The sequence below is a fragment of the Thamnophis elegans genome, chromosome 2 (assembly GCF_009769535.1).
Source record: "Thamnophis elegans isolate rThaEle1 chromosome 2, rThaEle1.pri, whole genome shotgun sequence".
NCBI classification, from domain to species: Eukaryota; Metazoa; Chordata; class Lepidosauria; order Squamata; family Colubridae; genus Thamnophis; species Thamnophis elegans.
Genome location: NC_045542.1, coordinates 90,596,438 through 90,617,255, shown reverse-complemented (window position 1 = coordinate 90,617,255; position 20,818 = coordinate 90,596,438). Strand labels below are relative to the sequence as shown.

General features: G+C 37.3%; 1 protein-coding gene across 2 annotated transcripts in view; it reads left to right on the top strand.

The window, feature by feature from the left end:
• The window catches only part of PDGFRB (platelet derived growth factor receptor beta), a 102,637-nt gene extending 82,248 nt beyond the window's left edge, over nt 1–20,389 (top strand). For both annotated transcript variants that reach the window (XM_032208652.1, XM_032208653.1), the window contains 7 exons: nt 941–1,050; nt 2,991–3,113; nt 10,073–10,184; nt 10,419–10,518; nt 10,621–10,726; nt 14,887–15,131; nt 15,522–20,389. In XM_032208652.1, the coding sequence (XP_032064543.1) occupies nt 941–1,050; nt 2,991–3,113; nt 10,073–10,184; nt 10,419–10,518; nt 10,621–10,726; nt 14,887–15,131; nt 15,522–15,609 (884 nt within the window). In that variant the 3' untranslated portion in view covers nt 15,610–20,389. The remainder of the gene's footprint in view (nt 1–940; nt 1,051–2,990; nt 3,114–10,072; nt 10,185–10,418; nt 10,519–10,620; nt 10,727–14,886; nt 15,132–15,521) is intronic.
• Nucleotides 20,390–20,818: the final 429 nt, after the last annotated feature.

Below are 20,818 nucleotides of genomic sequence, written 5' to 3'. Positions count from 1 at the left end.
AGACCAAATCTTGTTTAAACGGAATTTTTTCTCCTAGGTATAATACCAGAGGAGTTTAAGAAAGATACACTTTATTTAATTATACATGTACTAACTGTGGCGTGCATAACTTATGCACAATATTGGAAAAAAGAAAACACACCATCAGAGCTAGATATAATCAGAAAAGTGTTGGCCTGTGCGGACGCAGATAGGCTCACTCTTGAACTTAAAAATAAAGGGGAATCAGAATATTTTGAAGTCTGGAACAGATTTTATGACTTGTATAAGACAAGGTGACCAGACTGGAACAAACTGTATATATTGTGATTGGACAGAAGGATAGACAATGTATTAAGTAGGCTAATTGTTAATGGTTGAGACTAGCTGTACATAAAGTGAATGTATGGTCACTTTGATTTCGCGGTACTGCATTGTTTTAAATGTAAAAATAATTAAATATATATTGGGAGGGGGGGAAAAGACTCTTTGCCGGAGTTGCTGGTGCTCCTAATAAAGGGAACATTTAGTTAAAAAACTATGTGCTTGTCATGTTTGAGAACTAGGGCAGAACATCTGGCTTCCCAGCATGCACTTATTTTGAGAGTGCAGGCTGATGGGTAAAAGAGTTGGATCAGCTTCAAAACAATATAATTGTATTTGTCCCGGTGGCCGCTAGATGGGGCTAGAGACCAACAACAGTATATATAAAAATTGTATGCTGAGGCATGACAGACTACTTCACTCAGTGACAGAGATTCTGGTCCTAGTTGTATTATAAATTGAGGACTACCTCTATAATTTAATGCTGGGAGAAGGAAACTTCCGATTCCATTGATCTTATATGCCATTGATCTTATATTCCACCAAGTCTGCTATATGTAAGTGTGCAGAAAGGTTTTATGTGTCTGTCTTTTAAAGGGGTGGTGGGTTAATAAACACTATTATTTTATATTTCCAGCTTCAGAAAAAGTGACCTTGATCAGCGAGTCTCCTCTCCTCAGCTATATTGATCTTCTTGGAGTTAGCTTCCAAGTGGCTAAGGGAATGGAGTTCTTAGCTTCTAAAAACGTAAATATATTTGCACTCGGGATTATATAACTATATTTTTGGATATCTGGTTTCAAAGGAGAAGGGGACGTGGTTGGGGACGTGTTTGTGCTCAAGAAAGAAGCAGAAACAGGTGGAGGTGAACAAGGGTGTTTCTCTCAAAAGCATAAATAGGAGGGCTGTTAGTGTAGGTGTTACTAGACTTTGGTATGTTGTTTGTTTAGACATTACTGCAACCTTTTTCACAACCACCCATGTTTACCTAATGCCCCCTGCATGCACCAACCAAAAGCCATGACATTCAGTAAGAAAAGACTAGCTCAGTATGTTCAGCTTTTTCAAGCAAAGTGAGGTAGTCCCTCAGAATACAGATTTGATAGGTCGTGAATGGGAAGCTGACTGTTGGTTTGTCTTCTTCCTTACCAATTAAATAGAAGATTTTCTGAATATATTTTGCGTTACATGCTCCCAAACCTGGTTAACTTGGGGTATTAAACAACCTTGGATTAAATGAAGGGGGGGGGGGATTTTCTCCTTCAGGTAGTAAAAAAAAAAGCTTTGTAGTACAGCCTAGTAAGCATCACAACAAATCCAATTAATTGTGTCACAAGGTTCATTTCAGACATAATGGCTCACTCATTGGCATGTCTTTGTAGTAATAATCTTGATCAGAGTTGAGCGATTTTGGTCATGTGAGGCATTTGACTAATAGTGATGGCAAGGAGGGGGAAAAAGGATAAAACTTGTGCAGACAAAGAAACTGCTTTTACGTTACCACATAATCTGTGGTTGTTTTTCCTGAAGTGCATCCTCACAAGCCGGCATTAAGATGTCACATACAGTATGGATGTCGCTAGTACCACACAGTGAAAAAAATATATGGGTGGGAAACATGTAAGACAGAGAATTTCTCAAGTTCTACCCAGCAATGAATTTGAATAGCCGGATAGGTGGCATATACTGTACATGTAATAATGAATTTGAAGGACAAAAGAATAGCAGCATCTCAAAGTACAAGGAATTAATTCTGCAATGAAGTATGAATTCAGCCATTGTAGTTTCTAAAACACACCATTTTATTTGAACCAGGCAACTGTGGCTATTCAACAAACTGTGGTTAAACAAAAGATGGCTTTACATGACATATAAACTTAGTGTTCAAAATCATATTCTCTGATTTTGTATGATTCTAGGTTCTTTGGGACATGAGCAAAAATGCCACAATATAGTAAGAAATGGGAAGAAACAATTTTTTTGTTTTTCTTTCTCTTGTGACTGGTTGCAATTCCTACTTCCACACACTTGTGTGTGAAGCAAGGCAAAGGAGGTAGAACGTAGCAGCCTTAGATTTAACCCAAGACATCCAATATCTGAGAAAGTATTCTCTCCCTAATCTTTGTTCAACTGACTACCAAATATTCTTTCAACACTGCTGATAGGATGTGTATACCATGGGGAACCAGGTAGTTTGCAGGTTTGGTGGGGGCAAACTCTGTTTCCAAATTCAAGATGAACAAGTTGAGAAGAGCCCAAGTGCTGGGCTCCTGGCACTTGCTACCTGAAGGAATATTTTCACATGTCTAATATAAAAATAGAAAAAATGTGACAGTGCCAGGGATAAAGGTCTTGCAAGTACCTCTAAAACACTGGTACTTGCATATTTGTGGCTCTTCCTGCACTGCCTTTCCAGAGTATTTTAAAGAATTGTGAAGTTTACAAAATGAGGCTGTGGTGTGAGAGGACAAAATGAAGTCATAAAGCTTAGACAGCAGTATTTCCACATGTCTCTAGAGCAGCTGCCCAAGAACCTCTTCATCATGTGCGTTACATGTCTCACTGCATGTTGTGCTGTTGCTTAATTCCAAGGAATTCCGAGGCACAATAATTACTTTTGAAATAAAAATCAGGACACCCGAAGTATATGTCTACACAGTCAGCATGTCTTTTCCCTTATTATCCAGTGTGTGCACCGTGATCTGGCTGCAAGAAACGTACTGATCTGCGAAGGGAAACTGGTGAAGATCTGTGACTTTGGCCTAGCCAGGGACATCATGCGGGATTCAAATTATATTTCCAAAGGAAATGTGAGTAGCAAGATTACTTGGGCTGTAATCCAAAATAAAGAGAGTTACGGTAGGTTCCTTGCTACACCTGATCTTTTTAATTTCTTCGGGAAGGCATATACCCACAAATTTGCTATTGTTTTCACAATTTGATTGCTGTTTTAATTATTTTTGTTTTCTTTAAATGTATTCATTTGTTTAAAGTGTGGCTTATTTTTTATCATGAAATCGCAAAGTATCTCAAGGAGCTTATGTTTCAGAAACAAACATAAAATATTTCACAGAGATTGTTTTGATCTCACTCACCAGATAATTGAACCTGTTTTGACATTCTTCATAAATAATTTTGCATGGAAGTATCTTCATTTCTAAGTCTCTGGAATGTGAACTTTTTCCTGAATTTAACGAGAGATTTTCACCAATTTAGCACACGACATCAAGCATTACATATGTGTGAAGGATGGCAAATGACTCCAAGACAAACAGGAGATCCTGCAATGATGGAAGGATCATTTCAATGAGATCTCCAACATCGAAGTCCCACATCCACCAATTCCAGAAGACACACCAACACATGGAGCCATTTCACTCATAACTGGGGAGGGAAGTTGACAATGCTGTGGACAGAATGAAGAACCTGAAGGCCCCTGGACCTGACCTGCCTGCGGACTTCCAGAAACTAAAGGAAATGCAAGACACCTTGACTGACTGAGTTCTTCATTGCTATAATGAACATTGGCCATGTACCAACTGATTGGTCAACAAGTGTTACAATTCCCATGTTCAACAACAAGGGTGACCCAGCTGACTACCAGCTATCACCCAAGCTGCCTTCTGTGTCACACTGTGAAGATCTTTGAGAGGATCCTTGATCAATGCATTTGCAGAATCACCCAACTCACCATCGGCCAATGTGGCTTTGTTAAAGGATGTGGAACAACTGACGCCATCTTTGCAGCCCAACAACTCATAGAAAAACACCATGAGAAGGTGTGGCTTTCCTAGACCTGGAGCAAGCGTTTGATTGTGTTCCACACCAACTAATCTGGTATGCTCTCCAGGATCACAGCATCTGAACCAGTCATTGACTGGGTTAAAACGCTATACAAGAATATCAGCAGCCAGCCAACTGTGATGCCCAGCTGGCCTTTCCAACAGATTCCCAGTGACATTTGGTGTGCACCAAGGCTCTGCACTGTCACCACTTCTGTTTATATTAGTCATGGATATCATTACACATGACCTTCAGCAAAACACACCCTGAACTATGCTCTATGCTGATGATATTATGCTTGCTTCCACCACCGAACAACAGCAGCAAGTTCAAATGACATGAACAACAGCAGCAAATTCAAACATGGAATGATCGCCTCAACCATTTCGAATTCCGCCTCAACATTATGAAAACTGAGAACTTAGAGACTGTCACCACCCCTGGAATGCTTCAAATCAATGGAGAAAACCTGAAGAAGGTGGACATTTTTCAGTATCTAGGTCCAACCTCCAAGGCAATGGCAATATCAATGGCGAGGTGTGAGCAAGGGTGATTGCAGCCTGGATGCATTGGTTAGAACTCATTGGTGTGTTATGTGACAGACAAATGCCAACCCATCTTAAATCTAAGATTTACAAGAGAACCATCGCCTTGTTACACTGTATGGCACTGAATGCTGGGCAGCAACAACAGTGACCGAAAGCTTTCCCCATGCCATGAAAAATTGTGAATGCTCCATTGGATATCGGGCATCTCCCTTCTTGACCACATCACAAATGACACCATTGATATGAGGAATGAAAATCTACAAGCCCAAGTTTTGGGCATGTTATATCGACCACACATTTGCAATTATTAAACAGCAAGACAAGACCAGATTCATGAGAATCCTTAATTCCATATACTCAGAGATTCAATTTACAATGGGGGAGGAGGCCAATACCACACTGGCCATCCTGGATGTGCTTGTCAGCCGCAATCCTGATAGGAGGCTTGACACAGGTGTGTATTGAAAAATCATGAGCATGGACCACATTTTACACAACAAAAGCAACCGTCCCACTGCACATAAAGTTAGCTGCATTTGGGCATTATTCAATAGGGTAGGCACCCACTGCAATACACTAATGGCCAAAGCGAAGTAGCAGGCACATCTCTATCAGATATGCACGCTCAATAGTTATTCTATGGACTTTGTCTGATGATGTATTACACCCAGGACCGGACAGCCCATTGAGGGTCCAAGTGGAACATCTGCACAGAGGGTGCTCCCATATATACAGGTATATCTGAAACAGCCTCACGCATCCCTTCAGTGCATGGGGTCAGGTGGCGCACAAACTGGATCAACTGAGAATGAGAGTGATGCGTCCAAAAGAAACATTAACCAAAGAGGAGGCATCCTTGATGGTTTACAGTATTAACTGCAGTAACTGTGCAAGCAACTATCTAGAGGAAAGGGCTACACAGCTACAGACTAGAGTTCTTGAACACGATTCCCAGATCTGGACCCATATGAAGGAGCACAATCATATATTCAATTTTCAAGAGGTAGAAGGTGTTGCCAGTGATGCAACTAAAGGGGGACACCTACTGAAAGAAGCCTGGTTTTCCAACAATAATTCCATCAATAGGTACATTGACCTGCTACCAGATTACCAAGCATTGAGGCACCGAGAAAGATCATGCAGGATGAGCAGAGACTGATTCCTAGTGGGGAGTAGAGATCAACAGCACACACACACCCCTTTGGGCATGCAGATTTGTCCTGCAGAGGTATAACCAGCCCAGGCCGAATGCCGAGGAGCCCAGCAGAGCTGCTTCAAGCCATAATAGACATGGGCAATGAGGAATGAGCCGGGCTGGTTACAAGATCAAGGGCAAAACAACAAATAAATCTGTTTGATATATCAAATATGCCTGTGAGGCGGAGGAGCGGTGGTTTGTGGGAAGGGGGCAGAGAGAATGCAACATCTGACAGCTCAGAATCATTCCCTGAAGATGAGCAGCCCAAGTGGTGCGCAATAGGGGAGGAAGCAACAGGAGCTAAGCCTCCATTGATTAACATATCTGAAGCAAAAAATGACAGAGCTAACTACAGGTGGGAGGTGGATGGACGGGCCTATTACAAATGCAATGGCCAAATTGATAAATGATGCATAAAGACAAATAATCTCTTCAGTGGTAGTTTCTACACTCTGACGATGTTAGCAGAGGCTAACGAAAGCTAAGTGGATAATATATTTTAACTTCCCGAGATCGTGATGTCTGTTTCTTCTTATATAGATATAGCTATATAGTTATATCATTAACACAGTACAAAAATCATTATGGATACCGATACACAAGCTCCCAAATTCCTCATGCATAAAACTTAAATTACCCTATTGATCTTCTTATCATTCCCATGCTGGGAATGTTGAATTTGGGGAGGGGGTGCATACATACACTTAGGTTGAGACTTTCAGGGACTGAAGCCAAAATATGATCAAAGTCCCAATATAAATCATTCTGCACAGCTGGAAACAGAAGGCATGTCTCTAAATCTCCCTTACCCTTCGCTTTCCCCAACAAATAGGAAACGAAACCCCTGGTTCTTTGCAATTCTTCCTGGAAATTATTATTTTTTTGGTGCTGGTTGCACAACCGAGCCCTCTTTCAGCCTAGAAGATGGTGATTAGAATAGCACGCAAGCAAGGGGGAAAAAAACAGAAGCAGACTGATTTCGCATGTCACAGAAAAGCATAAGCTGGGGAGGAATACAGGAAATGATGATAACAAATATAATATAGATGTCCTTCCTTTGAGGGTGTCTTTTGCTCAACCAGACCATTTTTTTCCTATCCAGTTTAATGTTATTTCAGGCTGTGTTTTTAAATTCTTTGCTCTCTAGAAGCTCACATCCACTCTTTATGTAGGATAGTCCATGACTAACAGTTCTTAGGATGTATTTTAGTACAAATAAAATCCATTAAAACTAGAAACTATTAAAATAAATGAAACTATTCTGTTATTTTGGGAAGCACAAGAGTTACTTTTCACTTAAGAGGCACCAAAAGTCTGCGGCTACAGTATATTGTCTTTCTAAATTGCATGAATCTCCAATTCTTCCTCACCGTCGTATTTCACTATGGAAACAATCTAATACATGTAATATTCACAATGTAAATAGTGGTCTCTATGTACAAGTTGCTCCATTTGTATGCCTGCAGATTCAAGGATATGACCAGAGCAGTGGTAGGTTCCATCAGCTGCTACTGCCGGTTCGCTCAGGGATGCGCCACGTGCATGCACGCATGAGCAGTACAACGAAAATTGCTCTGCAGCCATGACGTAGCTTCAGGATTAGATCCAACTGAAAAATAAAAGGATACTAATGATAGACGGCCACGATCTCCAACTTGGCTGGCATGCTTTCCTCTGGGAGGGGAAAAATAAAACCCACTCATATTTTCAGAGGCACATATTAAGAGATGCCCTGCTAGGTACCTGGGAAATAATTTTAAAACGCCATTATATGAAGATCCCAATTTGGTTATCGGCGATGGAGGCAATGATCTACCCATACAACACAGACCTCAATAAAATAGTGAGCTACTCAGAATTATTAAACAATAAAGGATAATTAAAACCAGCCCAGGATTTGAAACATGAAGGAATTGTGATGGAATGGTGGCCTTATTTACGCAGCCGCGCGAGCGATTGTGGGTGCATCTCGGTACACCCACATTACACCTATCCTCCATGAGCTGCACTGGCTGCCCATTGGTTTCCGGACATGCTTCAAGGTGCTAGTCGTTACTTTTAAAGCCCTACATGGTATTGTACCTGGGTACTTGAGAGACCGCCTCCTGCTAGTCACCTCCCAAAGACCTATTAGATCCCACAGACTAGGCCTCCTCTGAATTCCATCTGCCAGCCAATGTCGGCTGGCAACTTCTTGGGGGAGGGCCTTCTCTGTGCTGCTCCGGCCCTCTGGAACGATCTCCCCGTGGAGATCCGGACCCTTACTACCCTTCCGGCCTTCCGCAAAGTAGTTAAGACCTGGCTGTTCCGGCAGCCTGGGGCTGTTGAACTATCCAGCCCCATTCGAGGTTATGGCTGTTGTAGAATTTTAAATTGTTGTTTTTTATTTTATTTTTTGTATCCCCTCCCTTTTTATTGTTAGCCGCCCTGAGTCTCTCGGGAATAGGGTGGCATACAAACTTAAAAAAAAAAAGATTAAAACAAGGTTTAAAAAGCACCGTGAACAATATGGCATATATGAGAAACAATTGGAATTAGACAAATTATTGCAAGAAACAGGAGGAAAAATGATTACCAAAATATATAACTTCCTTTTAAAATATAAAATGGAAGGAGAGACTGTAAAAGAGACAGTGATAACCTGGCCCAGAAACTTTAGCCAAAAGATAGAATTAGAAGATTGTGACAAATTGTGAGAAAGAAGCTGTAAGCTTCCGATGGCGGTAGCTTATAAGGAGAATTTATATAAAATGTTCTACCAATGACACTTACCACCAGGGAGATAGGCCAAGATGTTCCCAAACCTATCTCCTTCCTGAATGTTGGAGATGTAGACATAAATCTGGAACCTTCTACCATAAGTGGTGGACATGTCCCCACGCCAAGAAATATTGGGTTAAAATTAAGGATTGGCTGGAAGGAATCACGGAACAAATTGAAACCAGAATTATGTTTATTAGGTATACTAGACCCAAAGATGGACAAGAAATATCAATATATAATATTACACATACTAACCACTGCTAGGATCGCCTTTGCGTAAAATTAAAAACAAAAAACTACACACACACATACACACACACAAATGAAATGGTAATCAGGAAGATACTCAAATGTGCTGAAATGGACAGGATGACTATGAAGTTAAAAGACTATTATAAAATTTGGAGTAAACTGTACAAGTGGTTAGCGAATAGAAGCCTAAACACAAAATATTTTTTTAAAACTATTGATTATATTATGAAGAAAACTAAATGTATGTAAAATCTGATTATATGTATTATTCTATTACAATATAATTACCACATTAGTATTAGAATTGTTAAAAACTATGAGAAGGCAACAATCAAATAATAAACTACAAAGCTGAATATACATACTGATATGATAAGCTTAAAACTATATAGTTATGTTGCTTGTGTTTTTATCTGTTTTGTATTTGTTTTTGTATTTTTATTTGTTTTTTTTCTTTTTTTCTTTTTACTTGTGGTTTTTAAACTTGAAAATGTTCAATAAAAACTATTTCTTTAAAAAAAGAAAATTGCTCTATGCGTGCATAGAAGCCAAAAACAAGATGGCACCACCTATGGCACCACCGGGAGAACAGGTTCGGGGACGTGGTAGGCCTGGATCACTGCCGGTTTCAATGACCCAGTCCACCAAGTTACTGTTCCACCTGAACCAGTCCGAACTGGTAGGAACTGGTAGGAATTCACCACTGGATCAGAGACCAATAAACATTACAGATAATGTCTTCACTAAAGCCCTATTAGTTTTCAATATGTGGAATTTTCTCCATACATTGTAACTTGTGAAGGAAATGAGTATTTGATTTTTCTCTCTCTCTCTCTGTTTTTGAAAAACCCGTCCTTTCTTTGAAATTGGATTTCTGTTGGGATCATCATGTAAATTATTTTTGAAGCAGCAATCAATTCTCTACACATGAAATTCAGAATTTGGTATTATTATTACTTGATTAAGTGTTTTACTACTGATCGGAATCACACTTTGTCATATTGCTATCGTGCTGAGTATGACTGACAATAGCAAGGTTATAGTCATGAGCTCCCCTTCTTGACTGAGAAGGGCTCCTAGTTCTTCCTAGGTTGCAAACATGTGCCATTAACATTCACAGAAAAGTATCATTAGCAAAGTAACCATTCAAAATTCTTCAATGGTCAGTTCTATGGGAAGTTTTTTTTTTTTTTAAAAAAATCCTTTTTCTACCTTTTTTAAATAGACCTTCTTGCCTTTGAAATGGATGGCCCCTGAGAGCATCTTCAACAACCTCTACACTACCTTAAGTGATGTATGGTCTTTTGGGATTCTTCTATGGGAAATATTCACTCTAGGTATGTCTCTTTGGTCAACATTGTCCAGCTTAACCTTTGATATATCCTACCTTCCAAATATTCTGTTTTTAAAATGAAATAAAACTGTTATTCTGTAGTTTATCTACATAATCTTCTCGATTTATATTTGTGTTTTCTGCCATCCATTTTTCGGGACCATTCCCAACAACCACTGTCATTATGTGAAATTGAAAAAGAAATGGTGGTTGCTTAAGTTCACTCTTTTGTTCTTAGGTGGGACGCCATATCCCGAATTGCCTATGAATGAGCAATTCTATAATGCTATTAAACGTGGCTACCGGATGTCCAAACCTACCCATGCCTCCAATGAAATGTGAGTGGTTTGGGTAAACAATTGTCTCTCTTAAGTAAGGGAAATGTCATCCACTTTTCAAAACTTTCCCAAACCTTGAAATCTTCTTTCATATGTTTTTAGCTATGAAATTATGCAGAAATGCTGGGAAGAAAAGTTTGAGATCCGACCATCTTTCTCTCAACTGGTAGTACTTATGGGGAACCTGCTAACAGACAGTTACAAGAAGGTAAACTATATTTGACCTGAACAGATAAAGAGAATCAGTTTTTAAATCAAAATCTTATCTAGGTATCTTTTCTTTTACCCATAAAAAGGATATGAGAACTGAGTACTTTTCTCTAAATCTGATCGTTGTTGGCTATTATTTGGGGAAAGTACTAAAAAATATGTTTTCTATTGATTAAGCACTTTTGATGTGATTCCAATGTTTAATTGCCGTCCAGAATTCTAAAATCTTGATCGATTGTTCTTCATTGTCATAAGCTCTTAAAAGATCTTGGCTTTTGTATGCAGTACTCAGTCATTTAATATTAGAATGATCATGATAAATGGGAGCCAGTTTCAGTAAGCAGCTCAACATCCGAATATCTTTTTCTATAAAAAGCATGCTGCAATCATAACTAGTAGGTGAGGGCTTACTTTGTAGGGTAGTGGGAGGTTGGGAAATAAACCAGTTATATGCATATTGCTGTAACAAAATTCTCCAGTTTGGTCTCTTTTGTAATATAATAATTTTTCTAACCATGGATCAGGTTACTTACTAGGAACAGTAGTAGGAATCCTGAGATGTATTGCTATAAATTTGTGGGTTGAATCCCAACCAATTTCTACATCAGCCTCATTTTAGGGGATTCTCAGGTTTCCCTGAAATCTGAAGTAAAATAAGTGACAGGAAATAAAAGTGCCATTGTAGAGGTGACACTGAATTAATAGGTGTTTTTTTTTTTACTTTTGTAGCTTTTAAACATCTTGTTATGAACTGCTGCTATAATCTTAGTAATTTACAAAATTCAAATCTCGATTTGTTGACATTTCTGGAGGCGGGGAATGACAGCATAAATATTAAACAATTTTCTACCAAACCTAACATTTGGCATTTTCTGAACTATTCTCTCCAGACTCTCTTACATTCTGGTGACCTCAACAAGACAGTCAGTTTGCTCATGATTCTGAAATAAGTCAGGCATGTAGAAGAAAAAGGAATCTGATGAAGTGTAATGGCTACAGCTGGGTGCACCAGACTGCAACCAAGATATGCCTACAGCCCCAGTTTAAACCAGATTTCATGTGACAAATAGCTTCGTTCATGCCCTTCAAACGCCCTTCAAACCTAACTGGCATATCTCAAGTTAACAAAGTATAGATACATGACCAAAACATTTGGCTTTTTTTTTAAAAAAAACCAATGCATTGTATAAGTAAACACAGTGTGCATGCATAGATTCCACGTTGAGATGCATTTGACCTCATCATTTACTCCTGGTGATACCACAAGTTCATATATGTCTAAAAAAATCTACTTAAAAGTAAGATCTATCCATTTTCAGTAGCCATGACTTCTAAATCTTTGGAATTGCAGTGATAATATATTCACTATTACTGTTCCATCCAGCTGTATTATAACTCAAGTATGCTCAATGTAGAGTTCTGTAGATGAATAGGTGTATGTACTCATACTCAGGCGGAGGCAGAATTGCAGAAAGACCCACAAAACAAGTCAGAGAAAGAAAAAAAGGAGATAATAAAACACAAAGCACAACTTAACAGTGCATAACAGCCTACTTTGTACAGTTATAGAGGTTTTTTTAAATGAATCCCACATTGCACATTTGTCACAAACTGATTTAAAACAAATTTATATTGAACAGTTAATCATTTCAGTGGTCAAATAGTTTAGTTCCCAGGTAGGCCACCTGCCTTCAGATGTGCCCAATATGAATTCTTTACATCTTTTCTTAAAATAATAAGGAGGCAGGTCAAAAATTAGACAGGCAGCTAACAAAATGATGGGATGAGATGGGATGGGATATCGTTGTAGATTTGCTTAGCTTTTTAAGAATGCAGGGCCAAATACACAGCAGTATTAGCTAAGATGATGATGATTATTATTATTTTAACTTTAATAGTTTCCTTGACGAGGAGCTTCATTTGTCTTTCAGCACACTGAACTGAGCAGTTTTTCAATTGCACTTCTTGGAGTTTAAGTGCTTTAGGTAAAATTGTTTCTGGCCAAGTGAAACAACCAAGGACACTGCCAATATAGAGGACCCACACTACACTATCACCACTATGTCATAGTGTGAAGTACTAGTACCTTATTTTCAGAAACATTTGTTGATCTAAAGTAAAGATTAGTTTTCTTCCATAGAAGACTGTTCTGCTTCTTCTTCTTCTCACTCAAAAGCTAAATGACAAGATAATCTGTCAGAAAGAAAAGTGATAAGAAACGTCCCTTCCCCTCACTCCAAATTATTAGGTGCCATTTGTTTTCTTCAGATGCTTCCATTCATTATGATTTGCTAGGTTTTCTCTCCCAATCACTTACAGTTCTAGCTTGTCCTAATAAATTATAATAAATTAATAATACAAATAAAAAAGGACTTCGAGAGCTGGAAAAACATACAACTGTCGCTCATAGGACACATAGCTACGATAAAAATGAATATACTCCCAAGAATTTTATTTTTATTCCAAGTAGCACCAATAAATCCAGGCAAACTATTTTTTCAAGAATTAAATAAATTAACATCCAAATTTATATGGTAAGGAAAAAAAGCCAAGGATTAAATTAAAACCGTTGCAGGATAGCAAGGAAAGGGGAGGTTTAGCACTCCCAGATTGAGAATTATATTTCCAGGCAGTATCACTAACATGGTTGAGGGAGTGGATTGAACTGAAAAACAAGAGAATTCTGGCATTAGAAGGGCATGACCTGCAAGTGGGATGGCACGCATTCTTGTGGGATGTGAAAAATAAAACTCACAAATATTTTCAAAGACACTTAATTAAAAATGTGCTGTTCCAAAATTGGCAAAGAATTAAAAAATCCCATTATATTAAAATCCCAAATTGGTTTTCTACAATAGAAGCAATGAAGCACCCAAATTTTACAGACATAGAGAAATTAATAAGATATAAACACCTAATAAGTGAGCAGGTGAATTTGAAAACAATACAAGAATTGATGGATCAAGGTATAAAGGTAGACTGGCTTACATACATGTAAATCAAATCCAGATACAATAGCGACATTAAAGCATACGAACTACAACAGGAACAACAGGAATTAGATAAGATAATTCAAAGTATGTAGAAGAAAATGATTGGGAGAATATACAAATTTTTGCTGAAATGTAAAATAGAGGATGTTGTCAAGGAAACTTGGTAAACTGTGGTAAGATGGGCAAAAATATTGGCTATAATATTGAATTGGAAAGTTGGAAAAAATTTGGGAGAACAAATTTGAAACTGACCATGTCTGTGGCATACAAGGAAAACCAGTACAAAGGCACCTTCTGCCCGCGAGACTTGCAAAAATATCTTCAAACTTATCCCAATGTGTTGGAAATGTGAGAAATCATATGGGACATACTATCACACATGGTGGACATGCGAGGCAGCCAAAAAATTCTGGTTTACTGGTTGGAAACTATAACAGGAAATCACATACTGTAGGTTAGAAACCAGAGACATTTTTATTAGGCATAACCACAATAAAATACAATAAAAAGACTTTATACCTGATTCTACATATTATTACAGTGGCCAGAATAGCATATGCGCAAAAATGGAAGAACAACACAATACCAAATGAAGATGAGATAATACGGAAGATCTTAGAACGTGCAGAGATGGATAAATTGAACAAGGAAATTCAAGGAAAGGAGGAAACAGAGTACTATTTAATTTGCGGAAAATGGTATAAGTTGTTAGATGATAGAAATAGGAAATAAGAATTTGGAAAATGTTTGGAAAGAGTTTGTATTATAGAAGTAGGAATTAGTGATAAGAATGTAGGAAAGTAGGATTTACAAAAGTAGGAATAGTTATATATTAGTAGAAGAACAATAAAGACTGCATGATACAAATAATCAAACATAGACTGGTTAGCAAAAGAGTAAGAAATAATAGGATTATAAGTGTAAAATGTCATAGAGATCTATTGAGAGGAAAATAGTGTTTATAAAGATGCTGATAGATATCTGCTGTAAGAAGGAACGTGAAGTTCCGATGTTATTTGTGTTATGTACGTTTTTGTCAATGTGTATTAGTGTTTATAGTAAAAAAAAAAAAAATTAAAACCATTTTTCAATGTAGAGCTCTGTAGATGAACAGGTGTATGTACTCATTCATTCTCTCTATTCTCATTGCCTTGCATGTGAGCAGAAGTATCAACAGGTCAATGAAGAGTTCTTGAAAAGTGATCACCCTGCTATTATGCGTACAAGGCCCAGGAACACAGAATTCAGTCCTTCTAGGTCCACTGCGAGTGACAATGTCAGTTCAAGTTCTGTCCTCTATACAGCTGTGGAGCAGAATGGAGTGGACAATGATTATATCATTCCTTTGCCTGATCCTAAACCAGAGGGAGACAATAACCATCCCCCGGAGGCCTCTAGCAGCAGAGCAAGGTTAGAATATTTTTAACTTGTATCGCCAAGCATGACATTATTCCATCCCAACTGCTTATTGTCTTGACTAGGAACATATAATATGAACAATATTGTTGAAAAAAAAATTAAGGCCTGCAGAATGCCTTCTCTTGAAGAATATATTCATTAAATAAACCCTCCAAATTATCTTCTGGAAATTTATTTCTCAAAATTAGGGGCAGGTTTTCCTGAATTTTCCTGTCATCTTGCAGCAGTAGCTTCAAAATCAAGCTGGATGATGATGTTTCTGATGCTAATGACTATGATAATAGTGACGATGAGGATGCTAATGATGAAGATTCATGCCATTCAGCTGTCTACCACAATTGAATGGTCCTAATTCTCACTCTTTTTCTTTCTCAATTTTAGTTCAACCCTGAATGAAGCAAACACTTCATCTACTATATCTTGTGACAGTCCTTTAGCCCCCGAGGAAGAAGAACAAGAAAGCATCTAAATAGATTGCTAGGGTTACTAGAGCTCTGTGTTCCTGTATATGGTAGTACTGGGGAGTTCCATCCAGCGGAAGAACGTGCATATCCCCCTTTGTTCAGTCATATCAAAATACAGTTGCAGCTTGTCCCTCTTTTGTCTGTTATCTAAAACAGAAGCCTGGAATTATTGAAAGAGGTCTTTTCTGAGACCAGGAGTATCAGAGTAGGACCACAGACTAAATCAGAACAATTCAAGTCAGTATTGTGTGTTAATTGTGGCTTCTGAATTGGGATTGTGGTTTTTTTTTCAATCTTCAATGCATAATTTGCTCTTCCATCACGATATGCATTTGTTCATCATTCCTGTTTCCTCCTGCTAAATCAAAATGCCAGAAGAAACTCTATGACACATTCTCTTCACTTAATAGCCACAATAATTTCTGGATGAAATGGTTCTCCCCATGACAAATTCACATTCCACAAGATCAAGCAAAAGAGTCTACCAATTTAAATTGGGACAAACGCCTTTTTGATTCTTGCAACTTTACATGACTGTTTTTTACCGAATTTTCTCGGAAAGCCTTTTAAAACATGTATCCCTAGAAAGGATAGAAAATGGACAGATGATCAGGAAAATCCAATATAGAAATCACTCAAGACTCAAAAAAGTTTTGTCCATTGTTTAAGATTTATAATTACTGAACTTCAAACTCAGACATTTAAGCTGGGGCCTGGCTTTATTCTTAAGTTCCCCACTTCTTTCATTACAGCATTCCAAGGTAAATGATTTCATGAGTTACAGGTACTCAGATACTGCAGCTGCCCAGGCAGTAGCTATGGACAGTAAGCTAAAGCAGCAATTTTTGTGGAAAGAAATAATAATACAGAGTGCATGGAGACTCATCTACAGATTTAGCCAAGGAACCAAAAGGAACAGTCAATGCTGTATTTTCAGCAGATTGCCTTTTCATTGGATGAAATGAAGAGATTTAAAAGGAATGCTTGGATTTATCCAAGATCGTAAGAGGATGAAAAATGGATCATACTTTTTTTTCCCCTCTTTCTGCTTGTGCACTTTGTAAGCAAAAAGCCTCACTGCCTAATTGGCAGCCATACCTTTGGTTTATTGCAGAGGGTTATTGGTAACCACCATTGTATTCTGCTGAATCCTAGAGGTATTCAGTTGCAACAGGTAGATCTTGGGAAATGAGGTTGGACCTAATTTAGTCTTTGATGGGATTTTAACAACTAATACAAAATCCGAAGGCTGTAGGCTGGTCAGGAAATTGAAAAACTTTCCCAGGGTACAAGAAGCTATTTTATTGTGACCAGTTAAGCTTCATTGACATGCATTTGTCACTTGCAGTAATTGGACTTAATTATCATTATTCAGTCTTTCTGAGGCTGGAGACAGCACTTAATAACTTTGGGCTGCAATATCCACGGCCCAAAATAACTTCCAGGATGCTCAAAAGTGGATCTATACTCACTAGGCAGAAAAATCAAGGAGATGTAGGTCCCGTAGCAGTTCCTATGTGTCTTACCCTACATAAATTGGAGATCCACCACCCTAGTGGATCTGTAGTAATATGGCACAATGATGAGGATTGCTTTGGCTGTGGCCGCCATCTTGCCTTTTTTAATCCAGTGACAATACCTCAGTACTCCCCATTGGCTGCTACTTAGGTTTAATGAGCAGAAAGCTGAAATGCTTTTGCGCATTTAATGTGTCCTTTGCTCTGCACAATGCAAACATGTATCCCAGTTTTGCTTCACTCAGAAGCAACCTATTACAAAAAGGCTTTTTTAAAAAAAGGATACAAGTGTCTTTTTTCGTACCAGAGGTAGTTCTAAAGTGTCTCAATATCCTCAATAAAAAAAGTATTTTATATGGGTACGTGTATGTATGGATCATACAGATAGACAGGAGGGTATATATAGTGATTATTTCCCTCTGGTTGATCTATTAGCAATTTCCCATTTTTGAAATAATATTCATATTTACCTCCTTAGCTTTTGTCAATGTTATATTTGTTTTTTTAAGGCACAGAGTATTTGTTAAATGTTTAGTTGATGTGGCAACTATAGAGTAAGGGAATGTTTGCAGGCAAACATGCCAATTTGAAGTCCAATGTTACAATACTTAAAATGAATTATTCTATAAATTATGGCCAGTACTATGCCTATCTCCTTCAAATACCGTATATTATACACTTTTTTCAATCAGCTTTTAAAATTATTTTGTGATAACATTTTCTAATTATCACCCAATCGATTATATTGTCTATTGAAAATACAAAAAGCATCAGGCCTCTAATTGTATCATAAGGTTTCTGAGAAGGTAAACCACAGTTAGATCTCTGACATGCTTTTTAGTCTTTAATAATATAGCATCACTACAACTTACTCCTACATTCCTAAACATTTTATTTGTAAGATATATATTTTTAATTTTTAGCCTACTTTGTACAGACAGTTATAGAGTTTTTTGAAATGAATCACACATTGCACATTTGTCACAAACTGATTTAAAACAAATTTATATTGAACAGTTAATCATTTCACTGGTCAAATAGTTTAGTTCCCAGGTAGGCCACCTGACTTCAGATGTGCCCAATATGAATTCTTTGCATCTTTTCTTAAAATAATAAGGAGGCAGGTCAAAAATTAGACAGGCAGCTAACAAAATGATGGGATGAGATGGGATGGGATATCGTTTTAGATTTGCTTAGCTTTTTAAGAATGCAGGGCCAAATACAATTCACAGCAGTATTAGCTAAGATGATGATGGTTATTATTATTTTAATTTTAATAGTTTCCTTGATGAGGAGCTTCATTTGTCTTTCGGCACACTGAACTGAGCAGTTTTTCAATTGCACTTCTTGGAGTTTAAGTGCTTTAGGTAAAATTGTTTCTGGCCAAGTGAAACAACCAAGGACACTGCCAATATAGAGGACCCACACTACACTATCACCACCATGTCATAGTGTGAAGTACTAGGACCTTATTTTCAGAAACATTTGTTGATCTAAAATAAAGATTAGTTTTCTTTCATAGAAGACTGTTCTACTGCTGCTGCTTCTTCTCACTCAAAAGCTAAATGACAGATAATCTGTCAGAAAGAAAAGTGATAAGAAATCTCCCTTCCCCTCACTCCAAATTATTAGGTGCCATTTGCTTTTCTCAGATGCTTCCATTCATTATGATTTGCTAGGTCTCCTATCCCAAATGACTCCAAGCCCTTCCAGTTCTAGCTCCTCCTCCTGAAGTTAGATGAGTGAGCAATGTTGATGAGTCTTTCACGTTGGCTAGATGGAAAGGAGAAAGCAAGAGTCAACTAACCAAAGGGTCCTTATGCCGTCATGAATTTAATAGCGATAATCTGACATAAGATAATAATATAATATTTTTAAACAACCATTCACTACGGTACTTTTATATTGATGATAATTGGCTTGCTTGGTTATTGGATTAGTTTGCAAGTTTGTTCTTTTGTATGTTTGTTTGGTTTCATAATATTAAGAAGAGTGAATCAAAACCAACAGTTTCAGTCTTGAATGAAACATGATAAACTTGGAACATCTATCAATTTTTGCAAACTTGATTTCATCTTTATTATTTTTCCATCTTTCTATAATGTTTTAATCTACAATTGTTGCAATAAAGCTCATATATAAATACGTATCTTTCTACATCCAGAAACCACTATTAGCCAGATTTTATAAAACTATGGTCACACTAGTGTTATTTTCAAAATAAATAATATTTTTCTTTATGATGCATACACAATTTTTATCATTTGTCTTTCCTTTCCCTTTGGATTGTATTGGTTATACCATTCACTGGAAGAAATTGGATAGGGTAGAGTTTTGCTTGTTGCATTACAAAATCTAGTGTATAGGGAATATTTGACAAAAATGCACTGCATTGTACAATTTCCCTAAAGCTTTTTGGTAGGTTAAAACATGGGGAATACAATGCAATTAATTGTTCTCTTGGAAGTTGCCTGGGTATTGGCATTTAAAGCCTTTATTGGCCTTAAGTTGATCCTGCAAAGTAAGTAAACCTTGCAAAGGCATTTTGAATTCTAAATCAAGCAAGTGTTTAGAGGCAATCAGGAGGGATTGGAAAATCAATTTCTTCACTTTGGTTTATTCATTATTACAGATTTCTTAAACAAAGTGGGAAACCTTTCTCAATTCATGGACATAATCTTATTCAGCAATTTACTCATTGCAAACTGAAATTTAGTTTCCACCTTAGAGTTAAATCAGAGAAGAATATTTCATCAGCAATGAAGATCCTTTGAAGAATTTTCAATTTTTTTGGAGCTGATTCTTATGTTACTCTACAATGATTCAGAGGGAAATGGATCAAAGCAAGGGGTTTGTAACTTCCATTTTCAAATAAAATTTTGATGAAGCAGTCTATAAATCATTGATCATCATCCCTGCATCTTTGTAATGTTTTAAACTATAGTGGCATACATTTCCTTCCTGCTTTGAGAATATGTTTTGCAATTCTGAATAAGGGAAATTGAGATTAAATATGGAGTCAGAAGATTTAGGTCAAGATGGGAAAGTACAGGGGATGTAACCAAGCCAACATATTTTGTTCATGTTTTCTAGTGAGAATCATACTGATTCTATATGTATTTACTCTGGCCTTTGTATTTACTTCTTGGAAGTTTTCATACAAATTTCTATCACCTAAATTACTGGATAATCTAGATTATCATTGCATAAAGCCATCTTCCACTTAGCATATCTTCCTTCCTTTTTAAAAATAAAAATCTTGAATATTGCTTTCGTTTTTTCCCTCATAGTCTCACTTAGAAATTTGCAGTTCTCATTTTTTCAAAATTTTGTCACAAGATCCTCCTCAGAGATAGTTTAATAAGTGCAAAAGGAAAAATTCAGCAACAGGTCAATGAAGTTCACAGGACCAAAAGTCAAAAGCAGAATAAACATTAAGATGCACTTTTTTAATGCACGCCATGTTTTATTGACTGTAGACTAGAAAATGGAAATAAATATTAGGTGCTTTTTGGCTATATGAAGTGGCACTGTTCCTGTTCAGAATACATCAATATGTTTAAAACCGGTAGAAAAATGCAAACATCATTTTACACAAGGCTGCCAACGTGATCAAAATGTATCTTACAGAGCATGTATGAACTGAATGATGGTACTAAATGCAGTGAAATATCACTGCTGTTTTCTGGGATCCTCC